Raw genomic sequence first — 18,049 nt, forward strand, 5'->3', positions numbered from 1 at the left:
GTGAGGTTTTCAGGTGTGATTTTGGTGGTTCAAACTTGTTACTGTCATCATCTGTTTGTGTGGTTAGCTGGGTTTCATCTATTTTTTCCTCTTCTATACCACTGATCTGAAGATTTCTCTCCTCCAGGGGCGATACTTGTATCTTTTCATCCATATTCTGATATTTAAAGCCTCTAAATGGTTTAGATTTCTTAGAAGTAGGAATGATTGGAGGTACATCCATTACAAGGTCATCTTCATCAGAATCTTGAAGATTTATTTTAATTCGTATTGGTGAAACATAAGGTCTTTGGCTCTCCAGGGACTTGTGGCAATTTCCACCCACAGATTTTTTCCAGAAGTGCTGCCTGTCAGTCTCACCCTGCTTTGCTTTAGATGCCCCAAGAAGCCCTGCAGAATAATTGAGCAAGGGATCATATTCAAGGTCAGTTGCTGGACATCTGTGGTCTATCACGTACTTTCTAGGCTGACTCTCTTTGCTCTTTGACGGTTCATTCCACTGTTCTTTTGGGAGCAGGCTATTTTCAGGAAAACCTTGTCTCACAATTGTGTCACTCAAGGAGGCCACGGGGCTTTGCGATAGCTCTTCAAGCGCTAAAGTAAACCTGGAGAGCCTCTTCCGCTTTTCTGCAACCTCAGCCTTGACTGACTCGATTTCTTTGTTGATTCTTTCCAATTCTTCCATAGTTGTGCCTAGTGTTGTTAATGGAAGATGAGTTTATCTTTAAACATCACTTAAGATGAAATGTGGATTCCAGAATATCCTGGACAATGAGTTTCCTATCACAAGGACATTAACTTTTCCAAACCCAGCCTTAAATGCAGGGAATTGTTGACTAACAGGTCAGTTCCTGGAATGAGAATGTCAACGGCTATCACTGATTAAGTCTTTCAAATGTCTAGCTCATTCCCATGACATTAAAGTACATTCGTGTCTTATTACTAGAGTAACTATACATCTGTGAGATAGGCCACGTGTATACATATTAAACTGTGTCAAACGTGACACGGTTTGGATATACACGATTCACCTTATTATTTACCAATCAGTGACAATTTGGTAATAGTTCAAATAGTCGAATGCCTCTTACACAGAACTGTACATAGTCTCACACACCAATATATCTCCTCTGTCACAAGAAAGTTTTTTAAAAACATTAGTTTTCTTAATTTAGTGGTTCTTAACATTCTCACTAAGGGCCCTGATATTCTACAGAATGCCTCAAACACCAAATTAAGCAAAACACACCCTTCCACAACCAACCAACCGTTAAAAAAACCTTAAACAAAATCAAACAAATAGAACTCCAGGCCAGTTGGATCCACACTCCTGAGGAAACCCAGGATAGCGACAAGAGATCAGGCTGCTGGTCATGGCTCTTCACAATACCTGGCAGCTCCTTTCCTGACTTTTCACTAAGGAAATCCCCACCTCTTCCCTCTCTCCAAGATATACTTTCCTATGGAAATTATGGGATAATTTACATACTTCTCTCTTCTCCCAAACAAGAAATTTCAGATATGAGATGTCCAAATTACACTCGTTAAAACTCTGAATTTATTTTAGATAACCTACATGTTTTGATAACACACATGTGCTTCCTCTTTACACAATGAGCTTTCTCCTGGCTCGCTAGCGTTTCAATTTACCATTTGTTTTCTATTAAGAAATCAACTCTATTGCAATCCAAAACAACGTGTGTAACAAAGGTGCGGGGCATTTTGATGGAGTAGGAAGAAGGCGAAGAGCCGGCACAAGAATGAGAACTATTCTATGTTCCAAACATAAACAAATGGCGCGAATTGCTTTTTAAATAAACTTGGAAAGGGGAGTAAACTCTGGGTAACCAGCTAGAACTGCATTTTGGCATAAGCTGGGTTTTATCTGGTTGCCATGATTCAGGAAAGGCTATTTAAGCAGTGCGTTGGGATGCTATTGAAAAAACAAACAAAAAGCTGTACTTTCCCTCCATGTCAGAAGTTTAAAACTTTTTTGCTCCATCAGAAGCTAGATTTGGAGGGCAAATTTTGAAGTCTGAGGCACACTTACAACCTTCGCTCAGGCTACAGGTGATTGGAAACAGCTCCTTCTGACTTGTAAATCCTCTTCGCCACAACCGGGGTCCCACCCCACCCATCACCTTTCCCCAGAGCCCAGGAAGCTCCTTAGAGTAATTCCATACTGCGGATGGGTGACAGGAAGCGAGGATAAAACCACACAAGACCACGCACGTGCATCTTACTGTGCATGCCTTTCTAGGATCCCGCGTTCCCAGGAGCTGCCATCACCGGTCCGCACACGCCGGTCCACAGCACACTCCTCGCCCTGCCTCCCTGGCCACGTGACTTTGGCCCCGCCCCGCTCCCCCCCTCCGGAGCCTTGGGGGCGGGGTGGCCACCCACGTAGAGCCGGCCTGGAAGCTGAGCTCTCTGTTACTGGGGCGGAGATTCTCTGCGGATGACCCGCCTAAGCCAACCATCTTCCCGAATGTCCCTGGGACGTCCCTGCTCCACGGTTTCAGGAACAGTGTGACCACCCAAAAGGCTCTCGAAGAACGTCCTCAAACAGGATCTTGCATAGCACCCTCACTGCTCGGTATATGTCGAACACACTTGATGTGGGAGGGGCGAAGTAAGAGGGACTAAGGACTAGCCCTTAAGGCTCCTGAACTTGGGTGTGCGATGCTGGGAAGATACTCTTGGGAACTCTTAACAACTTGGTTCCTCGTTCGAAGGCAAGTGCTTGTTTTCCTCTTGCCCATAATAGCCACTCTATAGGAATTGCCCTTAAGTAGGTAGGTGGGAGTAAACAGCCCTTTTTGAGGGCTGGGGAAGAGACAGATTATGGGCATCAGAGAAAGGAAATGCAAGGGTGTTTCGGAATGGGGGGAAACGAGTTAAAAAGGAACTGGTTTTATTTTGTCCTTTAAGAGGAAACAAACACATCAGAGGTCCAGACAACCTGTTTAGGAAATCCAGGTTTAGTCATGGGATGGAGGGTCAGCAGGGGACAAATGAAAAGACACTCCTCCTCCCAGCACACATACACACCAGCCTGGGCTGTATGACCCTCTCCTCGCTTCTAGGCTAGGGGAGGGGGCAGAAGAAAGCGAACTTCAGTAAGGACTACCTGACATTCTTCATGCCCCGCCCCCAACACCATGACTGCACTTTACAATGCTACCTACAATGGTATCTGCAAGTAATGCCAACTGAGGATGAGATACCAATTTAAAAAATACATATAGTTAACATCCCTTTTGGCCCTTTTAGGCATAGTAAAGCCATATTGAGTAATTTTCTCAAGGTACAGTACATTAGTACTGGAGACAAAAGCAACCCTTACACCTCTTTCCAAGCAAGAAAATTCGTGGTCCCTTCCAAGGGTGGGTGGAGTAAAAAGGTGGGAACGGTTCGTGGCCAACCCCTCCCCAAGCCCACCTGACATTCTACCCACAAGCCTTTTCTCACCTATGGATTCAACATGGCTCCGCTGCACTCCGGGCACCTCCAAGCTGCTGCCACGAGCTGCCTCACTCAGTTCCCACCGCATTTCCCGGTGCCTGAACTGGCAGCACAAACGCTGGCACCGACCCCCGGGGCTGTCAAAAGGGCATGGAAAATGGCAAAAGTAACCCACGGAGGGCAGCATGGGCTACTGCTCAAGATCACCTCCTCTGGCTTCGAAAATTGTGTGCACTGACGGCAAAAGCACGCAAAGCTTAACACACACCCTACCGCCTCTTCTCCAGCCAGGGTACCGCCTTATATAGTCCGTTGCTACTCGAAGGCGGAGCTTCGTAGCTTTCCCAGCCAATGGGGAGGTTGGGGCTGGCGTCAGGGGAGAAAATAACGAGGGAGGGAATGACCTAGAGAACAGATGGTAGGGCCGCATCAGGTGGGTGTAGTGTGTGTCTGTCCTCCATGGGGAAGAAGGTTCATAAAGACCTAACCTACAGGTAGAGAAAACAATTTCCCAAGAGCTGAAAGGACCCTTGGATTAAGGAATCTCCTGCCTTGTGGATGCCTACCTTGTTCCTAAACAACATCCTTTGACTTATAATAAGTTTGGCTATTAACCTTCATGGATCATGGAGAGAACCTCAGCTGTGAAGCACATCTAAACTTTGCCTCTCTCTAGCAGGTGATCTTAGGCAAGGTATCTGACTTAACCCGAGTTCTCCTTTCTTGATCTGTAAAATAAACTTGTCTTTCATAGGGTAGTAGAATTCAGTGTGCTGTAATGTACCAAAGTGCCTAGCATAAAGTAGGTGAGAATTTAGGAGGACAAGTTCTTTCCCTTCCCATCATCAACACATATCCACAAAGGACCTGGTACATGTCCCTAAAATCCTTCCAGTTGAAACTGATTCCTATAAGGGAAACAGTTCCCTATTCCATTGTTCTTCTTTGTAAACTGAAATACTCCTAGGATAGATAGGCTCATAAGTCACTGATGACTTCAATTAGTCTTTGAGATGTTTGCTTTTCTTTCAATAGCACATACTGAGCCTGGGTGCTTGGGGGAAGAGAGAAGGAAGGGTCCTCCAGCTCTAAAAAATTCAGGGTCCATGGATCCCCCTCTAGGAAATTACAGGCTGGGGTCCCTCCTTCCTTTCTTTTCTTCTGGAAAAACAATGTTATCTCAAATGGTTATGGATACTTTAGAAGGTCCTAAATCTTACTGTCCTATGAGAGGACCCTGATGACTTGGAAACAATTGAAGAATGCTAAGAGTCTCTAGTGCTAGTTTTGTCTCTTGATACGGCGCACCTGTTTTGCCAGTAAAACATGAACAGGTGTGTTTTTTTTGCTTTGATGGTGGGGAGGGGCATAGTTAGTAGTGATTAGCCTGAAAGTCCTCAAAATGCCCCCAAGTAAGGTAAAAAACTAAATGTTCTCATTTTAAAAACAACCAGCCTAGAATGAATACTTTCCTTAAGTCACTTTCCAGGATCAGTTTTACTTGATGAAGTTTTCCACACCTTATTTCCTTCTATTTCTTTCCATTAAATAGTTTTTATAGCTGAGAGATTTTTTATTGAATATGCCCTCCTTTTAAAACACCAGAAAGTTCGAAGGTCTCAGCAGAGTTTCCAAATCATAACATGAGTGTCACCAAGCTATTTTTTATGACAAAAAAATTAAAGTTGTCTATTCATCAGTGGGTTCCTCTCTCTGTTCCTCACTCTGAAGTCTGACTCATCATTCATGCCTGTCTCATCGGAGCCTGTGGATAACATGTCCATTGTCCTAGATTTTGACCTTGTGTCTGATTTCCTAATTCTGAAGAAGTGGTGCCCCAAAATGTGCTGCTCTCAGCAGTCTTAGAGAAAGATGTGTCTGATACGCCTTCTAATGGATGAAAGTAAGAAAGAGTTGCCAGCTCTGGGTTGATAGAGTATTCACCACTCTGATAAGCTTTTTTATATCTGAAAAAAAAATACATACATCAAAAATTGTTTTTAATTGTGTACGTTTGCAGCTTGGCTTAGAAAAGCATCTTAAAGTGATATATGAATTCTATCCAATGTATTAGCTATTTATTATAACACTATATAAATGAATGAAAAATGTTAGACCCTACACAGATGTGCTATTTAGAACAGAGGTCATAGCCCTTTTGTTTCAAGGCTATTAAAAGAGAATGCATTTCTAGATTCTCTATATCCTTTCCAATTGACTAGGGTTGTTTCTATCTCTAGATGACTATTTAAAATATTGGGAAAAAGTCCAAGTGGGATATTCCCTGAGAGACAGCCCCATGCTCCTTTCCAAATAGGGGAAATGGAGCCAAAATGAATACCTCATGAACTTGGGAGTCACGTTTGCCTAGCACTCTACTAAAGAGAGCAGGTTGGGTGTTTCCTCTCATGTGTTTTAAAGACTCCAGAGGTCTGTAGACTTACTTCATTGTCTTCATTTTGTACATCACGGCACTACAGATTGCCAAGAGGATGACAAAAAGGAAGAGAGTCATCAACAAGAGGCCCAGCATTAACTTTAATTTGGCTTCCTGTAGTTCTGCCAGGTAGTCTTCATCTGTAGCATTCACATCAGAGTCTGAGAGGAAAGAAAGAAAATGCAATGGGAAAGAGTGACTCTGTTCGGCACGTTTTCCTGGAGGAATAAGGATCGCAAAGCAACTGAAGAGAAGCCTTCACCACCCGGAGTCTTCACTGAATTCTCCCCGCTACCCTCATGCAATGCAAAGGAGAAGGCTATAGGCCACTCCCTACGGCCAAGTACTCTTAACTTTTTTACCTTTCCCCTTCACAGCAATCTTGGGGGAGCTGTCCTTTGCTCCATTTTCCAGGATCACAGAAGTTTATGGATTTGCCCTTGGTACATAGCTAATAAGTGGCAAAATTTGGTATCAAACCCAGGTTACCAGATGTTAAAATATGTATCAGACTTCCTCCCTGAATAATATAAAAGAAAAACAATTCAAGACTCTGAAGAGATTGCTATTAAAAATGTGATGAAATTACACACAAGGGATTAGTCCTTCAAGAGAGGAAGATGCAATTCTACTGTTGGGACATACGTTGACTTTCTTTTAAGCTAAAAGGATGATGTACTACAATGCTTTCTCCACAAGGCTTAAGAACTGAATTTGCGGGCTTCCCTGGTGGCGCAGTGGTTAAGACTCTGCCTGCCAACACAGGGGACATGGGTTCAAGCCCTGGTCCCAGAAGATCCCACATGCCATGGAGCCACTAAGCCCGTGCACCACAACTACTGAGCCTGAGCTCTAGAGTCCGCGAGCCACAACTACTGAGCCCGCATGCCACAGCTACTGAAGCCCACGCGCCTAGAGCCCGTGCTCCACAACAGAAGCCACTGCAGTGAGAAGCCCGCGCACCACAACGAAGAGTAGCCCCCACTCACCGCAACTAGAGTAAGCCTGCATGCAGCAACAAAGACCCAACACAGCCAAAAATAAATAAGTTTATAAAAAAAATGAACTGAATTTGCCATTTTATTACTGTGATCAAATCTAGTGTACTTGATGTTAAAGAAATGGAAATTTAGTTAAATTTCTAAAATACATTATATAATAAAAATCATGTCTGGATCCAGAAACGTCAAAAGTCTTTTTACTAAAGTAATGAAAATATATCTTTACTGCCAAATTTTATATCTTCCTAAATATATGTCTGACTTAATAGGCATTTAATGGTGACTTTAAATAACCATGTTGCTATTTCTCTCCTTTCCCCCAACCTCCTACCACCCAAAAGTTCCAACGGTTTTCATGATTTTCTAGGTAATGATATTTTGGTAATAAGCAATGACAAGCTCCCATGTCTAACTCTCTGATATTTAAAAAACTTGTAATTGTCCAAGTGCAATCCTAGGCCAAGGGGAGTGAAATGTACACAGTTGTCAATGACTGATATCTTGACTTTGAGGGAGATTATTTTGGGAATAAACAAATTAGGTTAAAATGGACTGTGCTCCTGAATTGCTTTGCTATTCCTTAAAAGGGTGTTTGTAAATAGGTGTACTTATAGTACATTTTGTTTATCAAGGTGGTGGTCAAAACTAGAGAAGGGTTTGAAATTCCTAACCACTGGAAATTATAGAAAAGCGAATTACAAGTTTGGACAGCTTTTTTTTTTTTTCCTCTAAGCCTCAGTTTCCTCATCAGTAAAATGGAGATAATACCAACTTTCATGGAGTTGCTGTGAGGGCTGACATAATAATATATGTATAGTGTAGTATGTGCTCAATACGTAATAGAAAATCAGTGATGCTCATTTTAATTACTTGAAAAGACAAACTATTTCTAAAGCATTTGTCATTACTGTATATCACTTTTCTAAACAAAGAAGACTGACTCTGTTTTCTTGATGCACTGAAAGGCAAGTGGCTGTACTTGTCAAATAATCCAGTACAGAATTGAGGTGACAGGCCTTAGATGTATTATCAGATGCTATTTCTTTTTCAATGTCTTTTTGTAGGACAGAGGTTTGGGGAAAATTAATATATTGCCTTGTTATGAAATGGAACACCAATGGAAGATATCAATAACAGGGGAAACTGAGCAGGGGGAATATATGAGAAATCTGTACTTTCTACTCAATTTTTCTATAAGCCTAAAACTGCTCTAAAAAAGTCTGTCAATTTAAGACAACTGCATCCTAAATATTGTTCACTTGCCTACTCCTTCATTTGGTTTACTGTTTCAGGAATATAAGTTACAAAACAGGAAGATGGAAATAGTCATCTGCAATGTGGTCATTGAAGAACACCGTTTAGGAACCATAACTTTCCTAAAACTGTAAATGTCCTCTCTGGTATGATGTCAGCCACCATGCTACCTTGTTACATATTCTATACCTTACTGAGGAAAACAGTATCACCATGTAGACACTAAAATGTGTGAAAGTATTTATGTATCCCTTTAATTGAAGTATTTTGTTCTCACTTGGAATTGGGTGAGAAAATTGATCTCGTTGGTTGTCCTCATTGGTGGTTGCATTTATAGCTGTTAAAACAATAAATTGGTGTTACGGTAAACAAACTTCACTTACTTTTGTGTGTGAATATGTGTGTGTGTATACAGCTTATTCTCATTGTTCATGGTAGTCATGGTTAAGCTATGTGAGCACTGAATTAGTGAATACTGAACCATCATTGTTCCTAAGGGAAATACAGGGTTAGGTTCCTGTGAGCCTCTGGTCACTACTTTTCATCAACCAATCAATATCTAACCTTGTTTTATGTGTGTGTTTCTGTTTAGAGACACTTTATTTAGTATATACTGCTGACTCATCAACACTGAGCTCACAATCAACAGCATTATAACTCACACCTACATGAAGCTTATATAATACACACACTTTTCTCCTAAGGTACATCACAGCCTTCTTGTGTTTAGGAACATTAAACAGCATTGTACTACTATACTTGGGGGGCATTTAAAATAGCAAAATCGCCAACAGAAAGCACAAAAATGCGAAACACCCAGCACTAAGTAGACCACAAAAAAGGAACTTGTTTAAAGCATGAGAGCTGAAAAAAGAAGTCCTTTGTTCTACCTCAGCTTGGAACAAGAGCATCAGGCAATTAAATTTTTTTTGCTACTCTGTGTGTGTCCACAAATGACTGTGAAAGTTCTGCAAGTGGAGGGTTCCAGATAAATTTTAGATACAGGTAAATTCACAAATACAGAATCTGCAAGTTAGAATCCACTGAATATGGTATATATTTCACATTTATAACACATGCATATATGTGTGTGATAAATGAATTCTATTTATACATGTATGTATATATAGATGATATGCATGTTACATTTATACATGCATACATACAAATGCTATGCATGTTACATTTATACATGCATGATTGTACCTTTATGGTTTATATATTACTTTTATGCATGCATATATTTTGATATATACCTTGCATTCATTCATGCCTCTCCATGTGCATACTGCTCCAAATACAAAGAGGGATTATATTGAGCAAGAGCCTTATTTAACATTTTTAATCATAAAGTAAATGACTAGATTGCAACATTTGTAGGAAAATAAGAGTTTTGGGGAGAGAATCAGAAAATGTGTGACACTGATCAGATTTCTGGGTTTGTTTTGCATTTGCTATTACATGTGATGATGGCAGCAAAATGTTGACTTATTAATTCTTAGTATTAGAACAATTTACACTGATCTTGGCTTTCTTACAGAAGACTTTAGAAAACCAAAACATTTTCCCAGCTACCTAACTACTATGAGTTTACCTTTAGCTAACATTGTCCAAAATGCAGGCTCATTTGGACTCTGGATTGGTTCTGTTTAAAAAACAAAATAGAACATGATAACAAAATAAGGTAATTTGGCTTCAGTAAATTTTTGATAGAACATTCATTCGTTTGTTACTTTAGTCATCTAAAAGTTATACCTTGAGTTCCTATCATGTGCCAGACCCTGTGGTTGGCATTAAAGTTACAGAAATGAACAAGGTCTTATGCACACTCTCAATTTGGGAGACAGACAAGAATCACTGTTAATTATGTTGCAGGGTAATGAGGGCTTTCATAGAGATGCACAGGTGGTATGCACAGAGGGATCTAATTCAACTTCCAAAAGCCAGAAACACTTTGAGAGGGAGACGATGCTCCTGTATAGGCTCAGAGGACTAGAAATTGTTTGCCAGACAAACTATGTAAGAGAGAGGTCATTCCACTGTGAGGAAACTCAGGTGTCATAAGCAGGTTCGGTAAGCTCTGAGAGCTTCAGGTATTCTGGAGTGGAGAATGTGGGTGAGGAATGTGACCAGAGATGATACTGGCAAGTTCTTCAATGGTCAGACTTGAATGCCTGGTTAAGAACTTATAATATGACCCCAAACCTAGTAGAAAATTACTGAAGATATTTAAGAAGGGGCCAACCAGGATGATCAGATTTCTATATTTAAATATATCAAGAAAGTGAATAATATTAGAGTAATCATATGAGAAACATACTTGGATTGCATGAACTGGAGAACATAGGGTTTCATGTAATAACAGTCCACTGTCTTCAATTAGACCACTCCTCTTTCAAGACCTGAGAGGAGAGCCATCCTGGGTTGTTATTTTTTCACAAGTATTTTATAAGGAACAATATTCTTGTCAGAAAAAGTAAAATGATAATTTTGATTTTGTAAACTCTCACTCTGAACTTTCCCCCATTAATAATCTTAGGAAACACCAACAATTGACGCTAAGCAGAGGCAAGTTTACTTCTCAAGCATGTGATTGTTATATCATTATTTTAAAATTATATTAAAATGTATTAAATATATTTATATAAATATATATTTATACACACATGATATTTTAGATAAATATATATTTAATATAAATATAAATGTAATACATTTTACTAAAATAAAGTTGTATTTTAAAAAGAGCTCACTTCCTATCACTTGTCAAGTAAATCTGAAAATTGAGTCTTAGATTTTTTTACCATTTAAAAGATTTTAGAGTGACTTTAAATTGTAGTAGTACAAATTCTTTAAGCATGTTATTACTTTACGAAATACTCAGATTAATGAAAGTTAAATTTTTAAGTCATATAATGATAAGCTCCAGGTCTGACTACAGTATTGTAACTTTAATACCGTGAATAGTTTTTTCAATAGGTTCTTTACTTTCTTCTTCATTGCTGACTGTTTCAGGAGGTGGTAATGTCGTTGCTTCATTGACGAGTTCATCTACGAAAAGGCATAATGGATTATCAGCATATAAAAATAATGACTCAACATTTGTGATTAGGCAATTTTTAAGCTAAAAAAATAGAAGAAAAGGAGACAAAAAATATCAAAACAAAAAAAACAAAGAGAAAGATGTTGACATTTTCCTGAGATACCTTAAAGGAGGGGAAAGAAGAAGGCTTTGAAGAATGATGTTTGTATGATAATGGGTTGCTTGAGGTGGGATTAATATGCCTCCAATTTGCAAGAGTGAGGAAAAACTGGGAGCGTGGAGCCACAGGCTTCCTTTGACAGTATGGAAGATCTATTGGATGAGAGACATTGGCTTCACATGGCTCCCTGAACAGGCCTTGAAGTGATACTGTCACTTCAGGACAAGTTGGTTGCTGGTCAGGGTGGTGACATGAAAGAGTTGTAACATAAATGTCCTTGCAAACTGGAAACACATGCATGTTAACTACTCAAAACAGAGTTTTGGCCCTAAAGATTTGGGGCTACAAATCAAGGATTTTCAGGCCTGATTTAGTATATATCTCAGTCTACAATGTTTCCATCTGGAGGTATGTCAGCAAGAGTGTATTTGGGAACAATTGTGACTGAAGGACCATTGTTCTCCCCACGAAGTTGGCACTTTCAGTTAAATTGCTTCATACAGGAGTCGATAAAGTTCCATATGAAGTACAGGCAACCCCACTTCTAGGAAGATTTCTACTGAGCCTACAAACAGCACAGGTATCTTGTTGGCAAGGAAGGATGGAAAAAAGAATCCGTTACCAGAGTTGACACAGATTCAGGCAGGGCTGGAACAATTGGTAAGTAATCCTTTAACTCTGCTATGCAACCTTCAGACTTGATTTTGGAGAAAAATGTCTGGATTGTCTCACTACTGCCTTGCTCTCATCGTTTTAGGGACTAAAAGAATTGTTAGTCAAAATTTTTCTGGAGATTTCCATCTCCTTGGGGAGCTTGCTCCTCCAGAATGTCCCCGCCATGTCAACATGTCTCCCTCTGTTAGGGCCCCTTTTAAAATGGCCAAAATTTCTTATCCCAGTACAACTTTGACAATCCTTTGGGGACCTGAATTATAGGAAGACAAGTTAGGGTTTTGGAATCTTTTCCATGGGTCCTGTGGTCTTCAATAATCCATTTCCTAAGGGAATTTGAGGTACCTGGTCTGTTTAAGAATTGGCTCTGTATGTCTTATCCCAAATGGCTCAAGATGTTGTCTGCTGTGTGCAAGCAAAATTCCCATGAGAGGTTTGTCTAATTAATGTATGCCCTTGAAATGTCCCTATCCATTTATGCCTCAAATTTTGGAATTGCTCAAAATATTTCGTTATTGTCAAGTAGCTTTATTAATAATTAGGCATTGCTGAGTCTGGCTTTTCCCAATATTGAATATTGTCATAGCCAGAAATATGCTCTCTTGCCTTATTTATTTTCATCCCCTTTTCCTTGTCTTCTTGTCTTTCATAGATATGAGCTATTGACACTTCAAGGTGAAAGATGTGGTATAGGTACTTTAGAGACTTTTAATGGCCTCCAGAGTCACATGCTGGCAACAGTTTTATCCATCAATAGTTACACTTGGTGGAAAGATGCAAAAAAGAAATAACATTTGAAGCTGAAAGTGCAAAGCAGAAAGAAGTAAAAATGTGGGTTTAAGAAAAAACAATTTTCTAGAGTCCTAAATTTAGTTATTTCATTTTTCTTTCCACACAAACCAAAAATATGAGGCTAAGAAATATAAGAACATCCTTGCCTTCTGAATTTATCAATGCAATGGCTATGGTGGAGTCTCCCTATTTTAGGAACTAAGACCCCCTGACGACATTAGCTCCACTAAGATCTTTTTCCTACCCAATACTCTGTAGTGCTATTTTGAAATCTTGCTTTAAGGGTTCTTCATATTTGCAATGGTACCTTTCAGTACATACAGTTTCTTAGAGAGAAATTCAGGTCAGTTGCTGCTCTCACAGATATTTCAGACCGTGTGTCATTTGGATTTTGTGTTGTAAACACATCTAAAAACATACGATCAAAAATTATCAGCAGCTTGCTAAGTCACTTCTTGTTCCTTTTACATTTTTCCTTACCAGATTTTTTTTTCTTAAAACGTATGCACTAACTAATTCCAAGAAAAGAATAATAAAAGTATTTGAGACATTCTTCAGCTACAAAATAACAAGTGGGGCAAGGGTCAAAAATAAAATTCATGGGGAAAAAAGCCAAACTAGTATCCTTATGCTAACTGACTCTTTCTGAAAAGAAATTATTAAGGAAATTACAAAAAAACATATATAGATGTATAATAGGTCCCAAAGGATTTGTAGATGTGTAATATTATCACTGTTTGTATTAACATTGTCAAATTTTAGCCAAGTAAGAAGCTTTCACTTGCCCTTGAACCTTCTGTTAGACTGTAATAGTTCAGCTTAAAAAGCACATACTTCAATAACAATCAAGATCTCCCCAATACATTCACATTTACATATGCACATAAAGAATCCTGCTCTTCAGAGGTGTCAGTGAGGCTGGTTGTAATTCAAAAATAATGGACATACCCACCCAACCAGAGTCAAAGTAAATTGGATCAAGATGCCAGACTGAACATTCATATGCATGTCTCCCCTTTCTAAAATCTCGTGAAATGACAGAAAATTTTACACACATGAATGTATATGTGTGTTTAGTATATAAATAAATATATTCATTTCCCCAACACACACACACACACACACACACACACACACACACTGCCATTAATTTTGAAGAATTTCTGGGCTAGATCTATGGAGAAATAAAAGGAAATCACAGCTCAATATTCATGTTATGAGTTACGAAAGTATAAAAATTAAAACACTACGGTATTTTTGTAGGGAAAGACAGATCAAAGAAACAATAAAAAGGTAGCAACTGACCGATTTCAAATGGAATTTAGATTATATTAAATGTGAGTTTCATATCAGTAGGGAACTAGTGTTAGACAACTGGCAATCCTCCTTGAAAAATGTAAAATTTTATGCATATTTTATGCCATATACAAAAATAATTGGATTTAAGACTTAAGAGTTGGGCTTCCCTGGTGGCGCAGTAGTTGAGAGTCCGCCTGCGGATGCAGGGTACACGGGTTCATGCCCTGGTCCGGGAAGATCCCACATGCCGCAGAGCGGCTGGGCCCATGAGCCATGGCCGCTGAGCCTGCACGTCCGGACCCTGTGCTCCGCAACGGGAGAGGCCACAACAGTGAGAGGCCTGCGTACCTCAAAAAAAAAAAAAGACCTAAGAGTTTTAACCAAAATATAAAATTATCCAAAAATTGGGAAATAATTTAATATCTTGGATTGGATAAGGCCTACCTAAATAAGATACAAAATGAAGAAGAAATTAATCAAGAATTGATCTCATAAAATTTTCTCTGTGATTAAGATACCTAAATAAGTTTAAAGATAAACAACAGCTTGGGAGAAAACTTTTACCGTAGAGAAAAGATTAATATACTAAATATAAAAAGAGCCCCTACAAACAAATGAAAATACAACCTAATAGAAAAATGGGCCAAGGATATGAACAGGTAAATCACAGAAGTAGAAATAAAAATGCCCAATAAATACAGAGAAAAATTCTCAGCTTCAAAAGTAATCAGAGTGCAAATTAAAACAGTAATGAAAAATTCTCACTTATTCACAAAATACGATTAACAATATTCATTGTACGTGATGTGATATTGTGGCGCATTCTTGGGGGATGTAAATTGGTAGATAAGTTTTGGAGTACAATTTGTGGTATCTATCAATATTTTAAAAGATTTATCCTTGATTCAAAAATTCCAGTATTAGGTATCTATCCAAAGAGAGATACATCCAAGTGTACATGAGAAGAATGTACGAGGGAAAAAACTGCACATAATCTAATTCTTTAATAAGATAGTGGATAAATTATGGAACATATTTTATGGAATAGTATATATCCATTAAAAATAATGAGGTAGATGTGAAAAGAGCTCTGGAGTTGTTAAATGAAAAAAGCAAGTCATAATATAATCCTTTAGTGTAAATATATGTGTGTGTGTGTAAGAAAGATTTTTTTCTTTAATCAAAATAATCATCAGGCTCTTGATTTATTTACCCTCTGGTAATTCAAAATAGAGGTACATCCTGAAAAGGAAATAACTGCATCATTTTGCATATAGTAGAGGCAGCCTGTGGTGAACAGACTGGATACCACTCCTGACTCTGCTTCTTTGTAGCTATGAAACCTGGCAATTGACCTCTCTGAGCATCAGGGATTTTTTTAACCTACAAAAGAGGACAGTGATTCACCAAAGAACATACAGAAATACAACTTACATATTATAATTTTCAAAGTACTTGAGTGTATGTGTATATCTTAATTGTATTTCTATTTTTTTCTTTGATTAATATTATTAAAGATTCCAGGATAATTAGATTTAATCTCAATTATATTTAATTTTTAACAAGAGTTTCTTATGAATTTTTCACATTTTACAATGGTGGACCTTGTAAGGACATGGAAAGAAAGCCCCATACGATGAACGGTGAATAAATTGAAGTTCAGTGGACCTTCCAAACATCTCAAAGTCATCTTGTTATGGGTTGAATTTTGTTTGCCCCAAAAAGCTATGTTGAAGTCTTAACTTTCAGTACCTCAGAATGTGACCTAATTTGGAATTTAAGTCATTGAAGATTTAATTAGTTAAGACAAAGTCACATGCGAGTAGGTGGGCTCCTAATCCAAAACGGTGTCATTATTGAGAAGAGGGAAATTTGGACATGGAAACACAGAAAGAACTTGTGAAGACAGATGCAGCGATTGGAGTTCTGCTGCTACAAGCCAAGAAACTCCTGGGGCTACCAGAAGCTGGAAGATGCAAGGGAAGATAGTCTCCTAGAGGCTTTGGAGAGAGGCTGGCATGGCCAAAGCTTTGATTTTGCATTTCTGGCTTCTGTGAGAACTGTGAGAGAACAAATTTCTTTTGCTTTGAGCCCCAGTTTGTGGTATTTTGTTTCAAGAAGCCCTAGAAAGCTGACACACACCTCCAAATAAATTTTGGTTAACTCACCATAAAATTAGGTCAATTGTTACTAATGTGAACAAATAACCATACTGCTAATGATAAACCCTATGTTAATTATAGACAATTACCAAGAGAATCTTATTAAACTTCATAACACCTCATGGAAAAAGTTGTAGGAGATAAGGATTTCATCTCATACGCTGAAACGTCTATACGGTAAGTTAAAATTTAAGTAGGAAATAAAATGATTATAGGAGTTTTAGAGTTAAAATAAATCCAACCAATCTAATCAAAAATAAATCAAACCAGTCCAATCAGCTTTTGTATATGTATTGCTATTAACTTGAAAAGCTTACATTGTTTTATACCTTTATAATAATTGTCAGTTTTCTCATTAGCAGGAACATTCTCCTTATTTTCTTCTTCCACTTTATGTGGTTGTTCAGCCACAGGCTGCTCAGGTAAGGGCGTCATCTCAGGCCCTGAAAAAAAGTATGACCAGAGATCAGAAATATGTTAATTTCTTTGACCACTTTCTTTTTCTAACTGCATTTTTTCACAAAGGATTTGAGTCAGAGATTTAAAATCTAAGTTATACCATATTTCCAACAATCAACTTTATATTATCCTATAGGAAATTGCTGCGGATTGTTGGAGAGGGTGTGGAGAAGAGGGAACCCTCCTACACTGTTGGTGGGAATGTAAATTGGTGAAACTGCTATGGAGAACAGTATGGAGGTTCCTCAAAAAACTAAAAATAGAGTTGCCATATGATCCAGCAATCCCACTCCTGGGCATATACCCAGAGAAAACTATAATTCAAAAAGATGAATGCACCCCTATGTTCACAGCAGCACTATTTACAATAGCCAAGACATGTAAACAACCTAAATGTCCACTGACATATGAATGGATAAAGAAGATGTGGTATATATGTATACAATAGAATATTACTCAGCCATAAAAAAGCATGAAATAATGCCATTTGCAGCAACATGGATGGACCTAGAGATTATCATACTAAGTGAAGTAAGTCAGAGAAAGACAAGTACCAGATGATATCACTGACATGTGGAATCTAAAATATGCCACAAATTAACATATCTATGAAATAGAAACAGACTCACAGACATAGAGAACAGATTGTGGTTGCCAAGCAGGTGGAGAGGAAAGGATTGGGAGTTTGGGATTAGCAGATGCAAACTAGTGTATATAGGATGGATAAACAACAAGGTCCTACTGTATAGCACAGGGAACTATATTTAATATCCTATGATAAACCATAATGGAAAAGAATATGAAAAAGAATATATATGTGTATAACTGAGTCACTTTGCTGTACAGCAGAAATTAACACCACATTGTAAATCAACTATACTTCAATAAATTAAAAAAAAAAATTGCTATGGACTAATTTTCTAGGATAATGGATCATGTTTCTTATCTGCTATTTTGATGAAAGTTTTATATGCTCACCTTCATCGGTGGGATCCGTACCACTAATCTCTGGGTGAAAAGCCCCGCATAAAATAATAAACAATATAAAATTCATTGGGAAAATGACGTGATTTATCCAGTGATCTACTGTGTCTCAGAGTTTACTTTCTGTTGCCCAGCAGGTCCTATAACTAGCAGGGACATTATGATGTCACTGCCAAATGGAGATCAGAATGCTGGGGAGGAATTTCCAAAAACTTTGTGATTCAGTCTGATGTCTTTATCTTTGGTCCTACAATAGTTTTTAGGTGTTTTTTTTTTTTTTTTTAATAAACCACTATAAGATTTTCTTTGAAAATTAAGAGT

At 38.4% G+C, this 18,049-nt stretch overlaps 1 protein-coding gene across 1 annotated transcript; it reads right to left on the bottom strand.

The window, feature by feature from the left end:
- Positions 1-5,154: 5,154 nt before the first annotated feature.
- EQTN (equatorin) lies at positions 5,155-16,720 on the bottom strand (the record flags this gene model as incomplete). Its single annotated transcript, XM_082656901.1, is given in 7 exon segments — positions 5,155-5,195; positions 5,198-5,284; positions 5,287-5,432; positions 5,910-6,063; positions 11,116-11,208; positions 13,146-13,232; positions 16,603-16,720. Coding segments are annotated over 7 exon segments (726 nt in total).
- Positions 16,721-18,049: the final 1,329 nt, after the last annotated feature.

The sequence above is a fragment of the Grampus griseus genome (genome assembly GCF_964374135.1).
Source record: "Grampus griseus genome assembly, chromosome: 6".
NCBI classification, from domain to species: domain Eukaryota; kingdom Metazoa; phylum Chordata; class Mammalia; order Artiodactyla; family Delphinidae; genus Grampus; species Grampus griseus.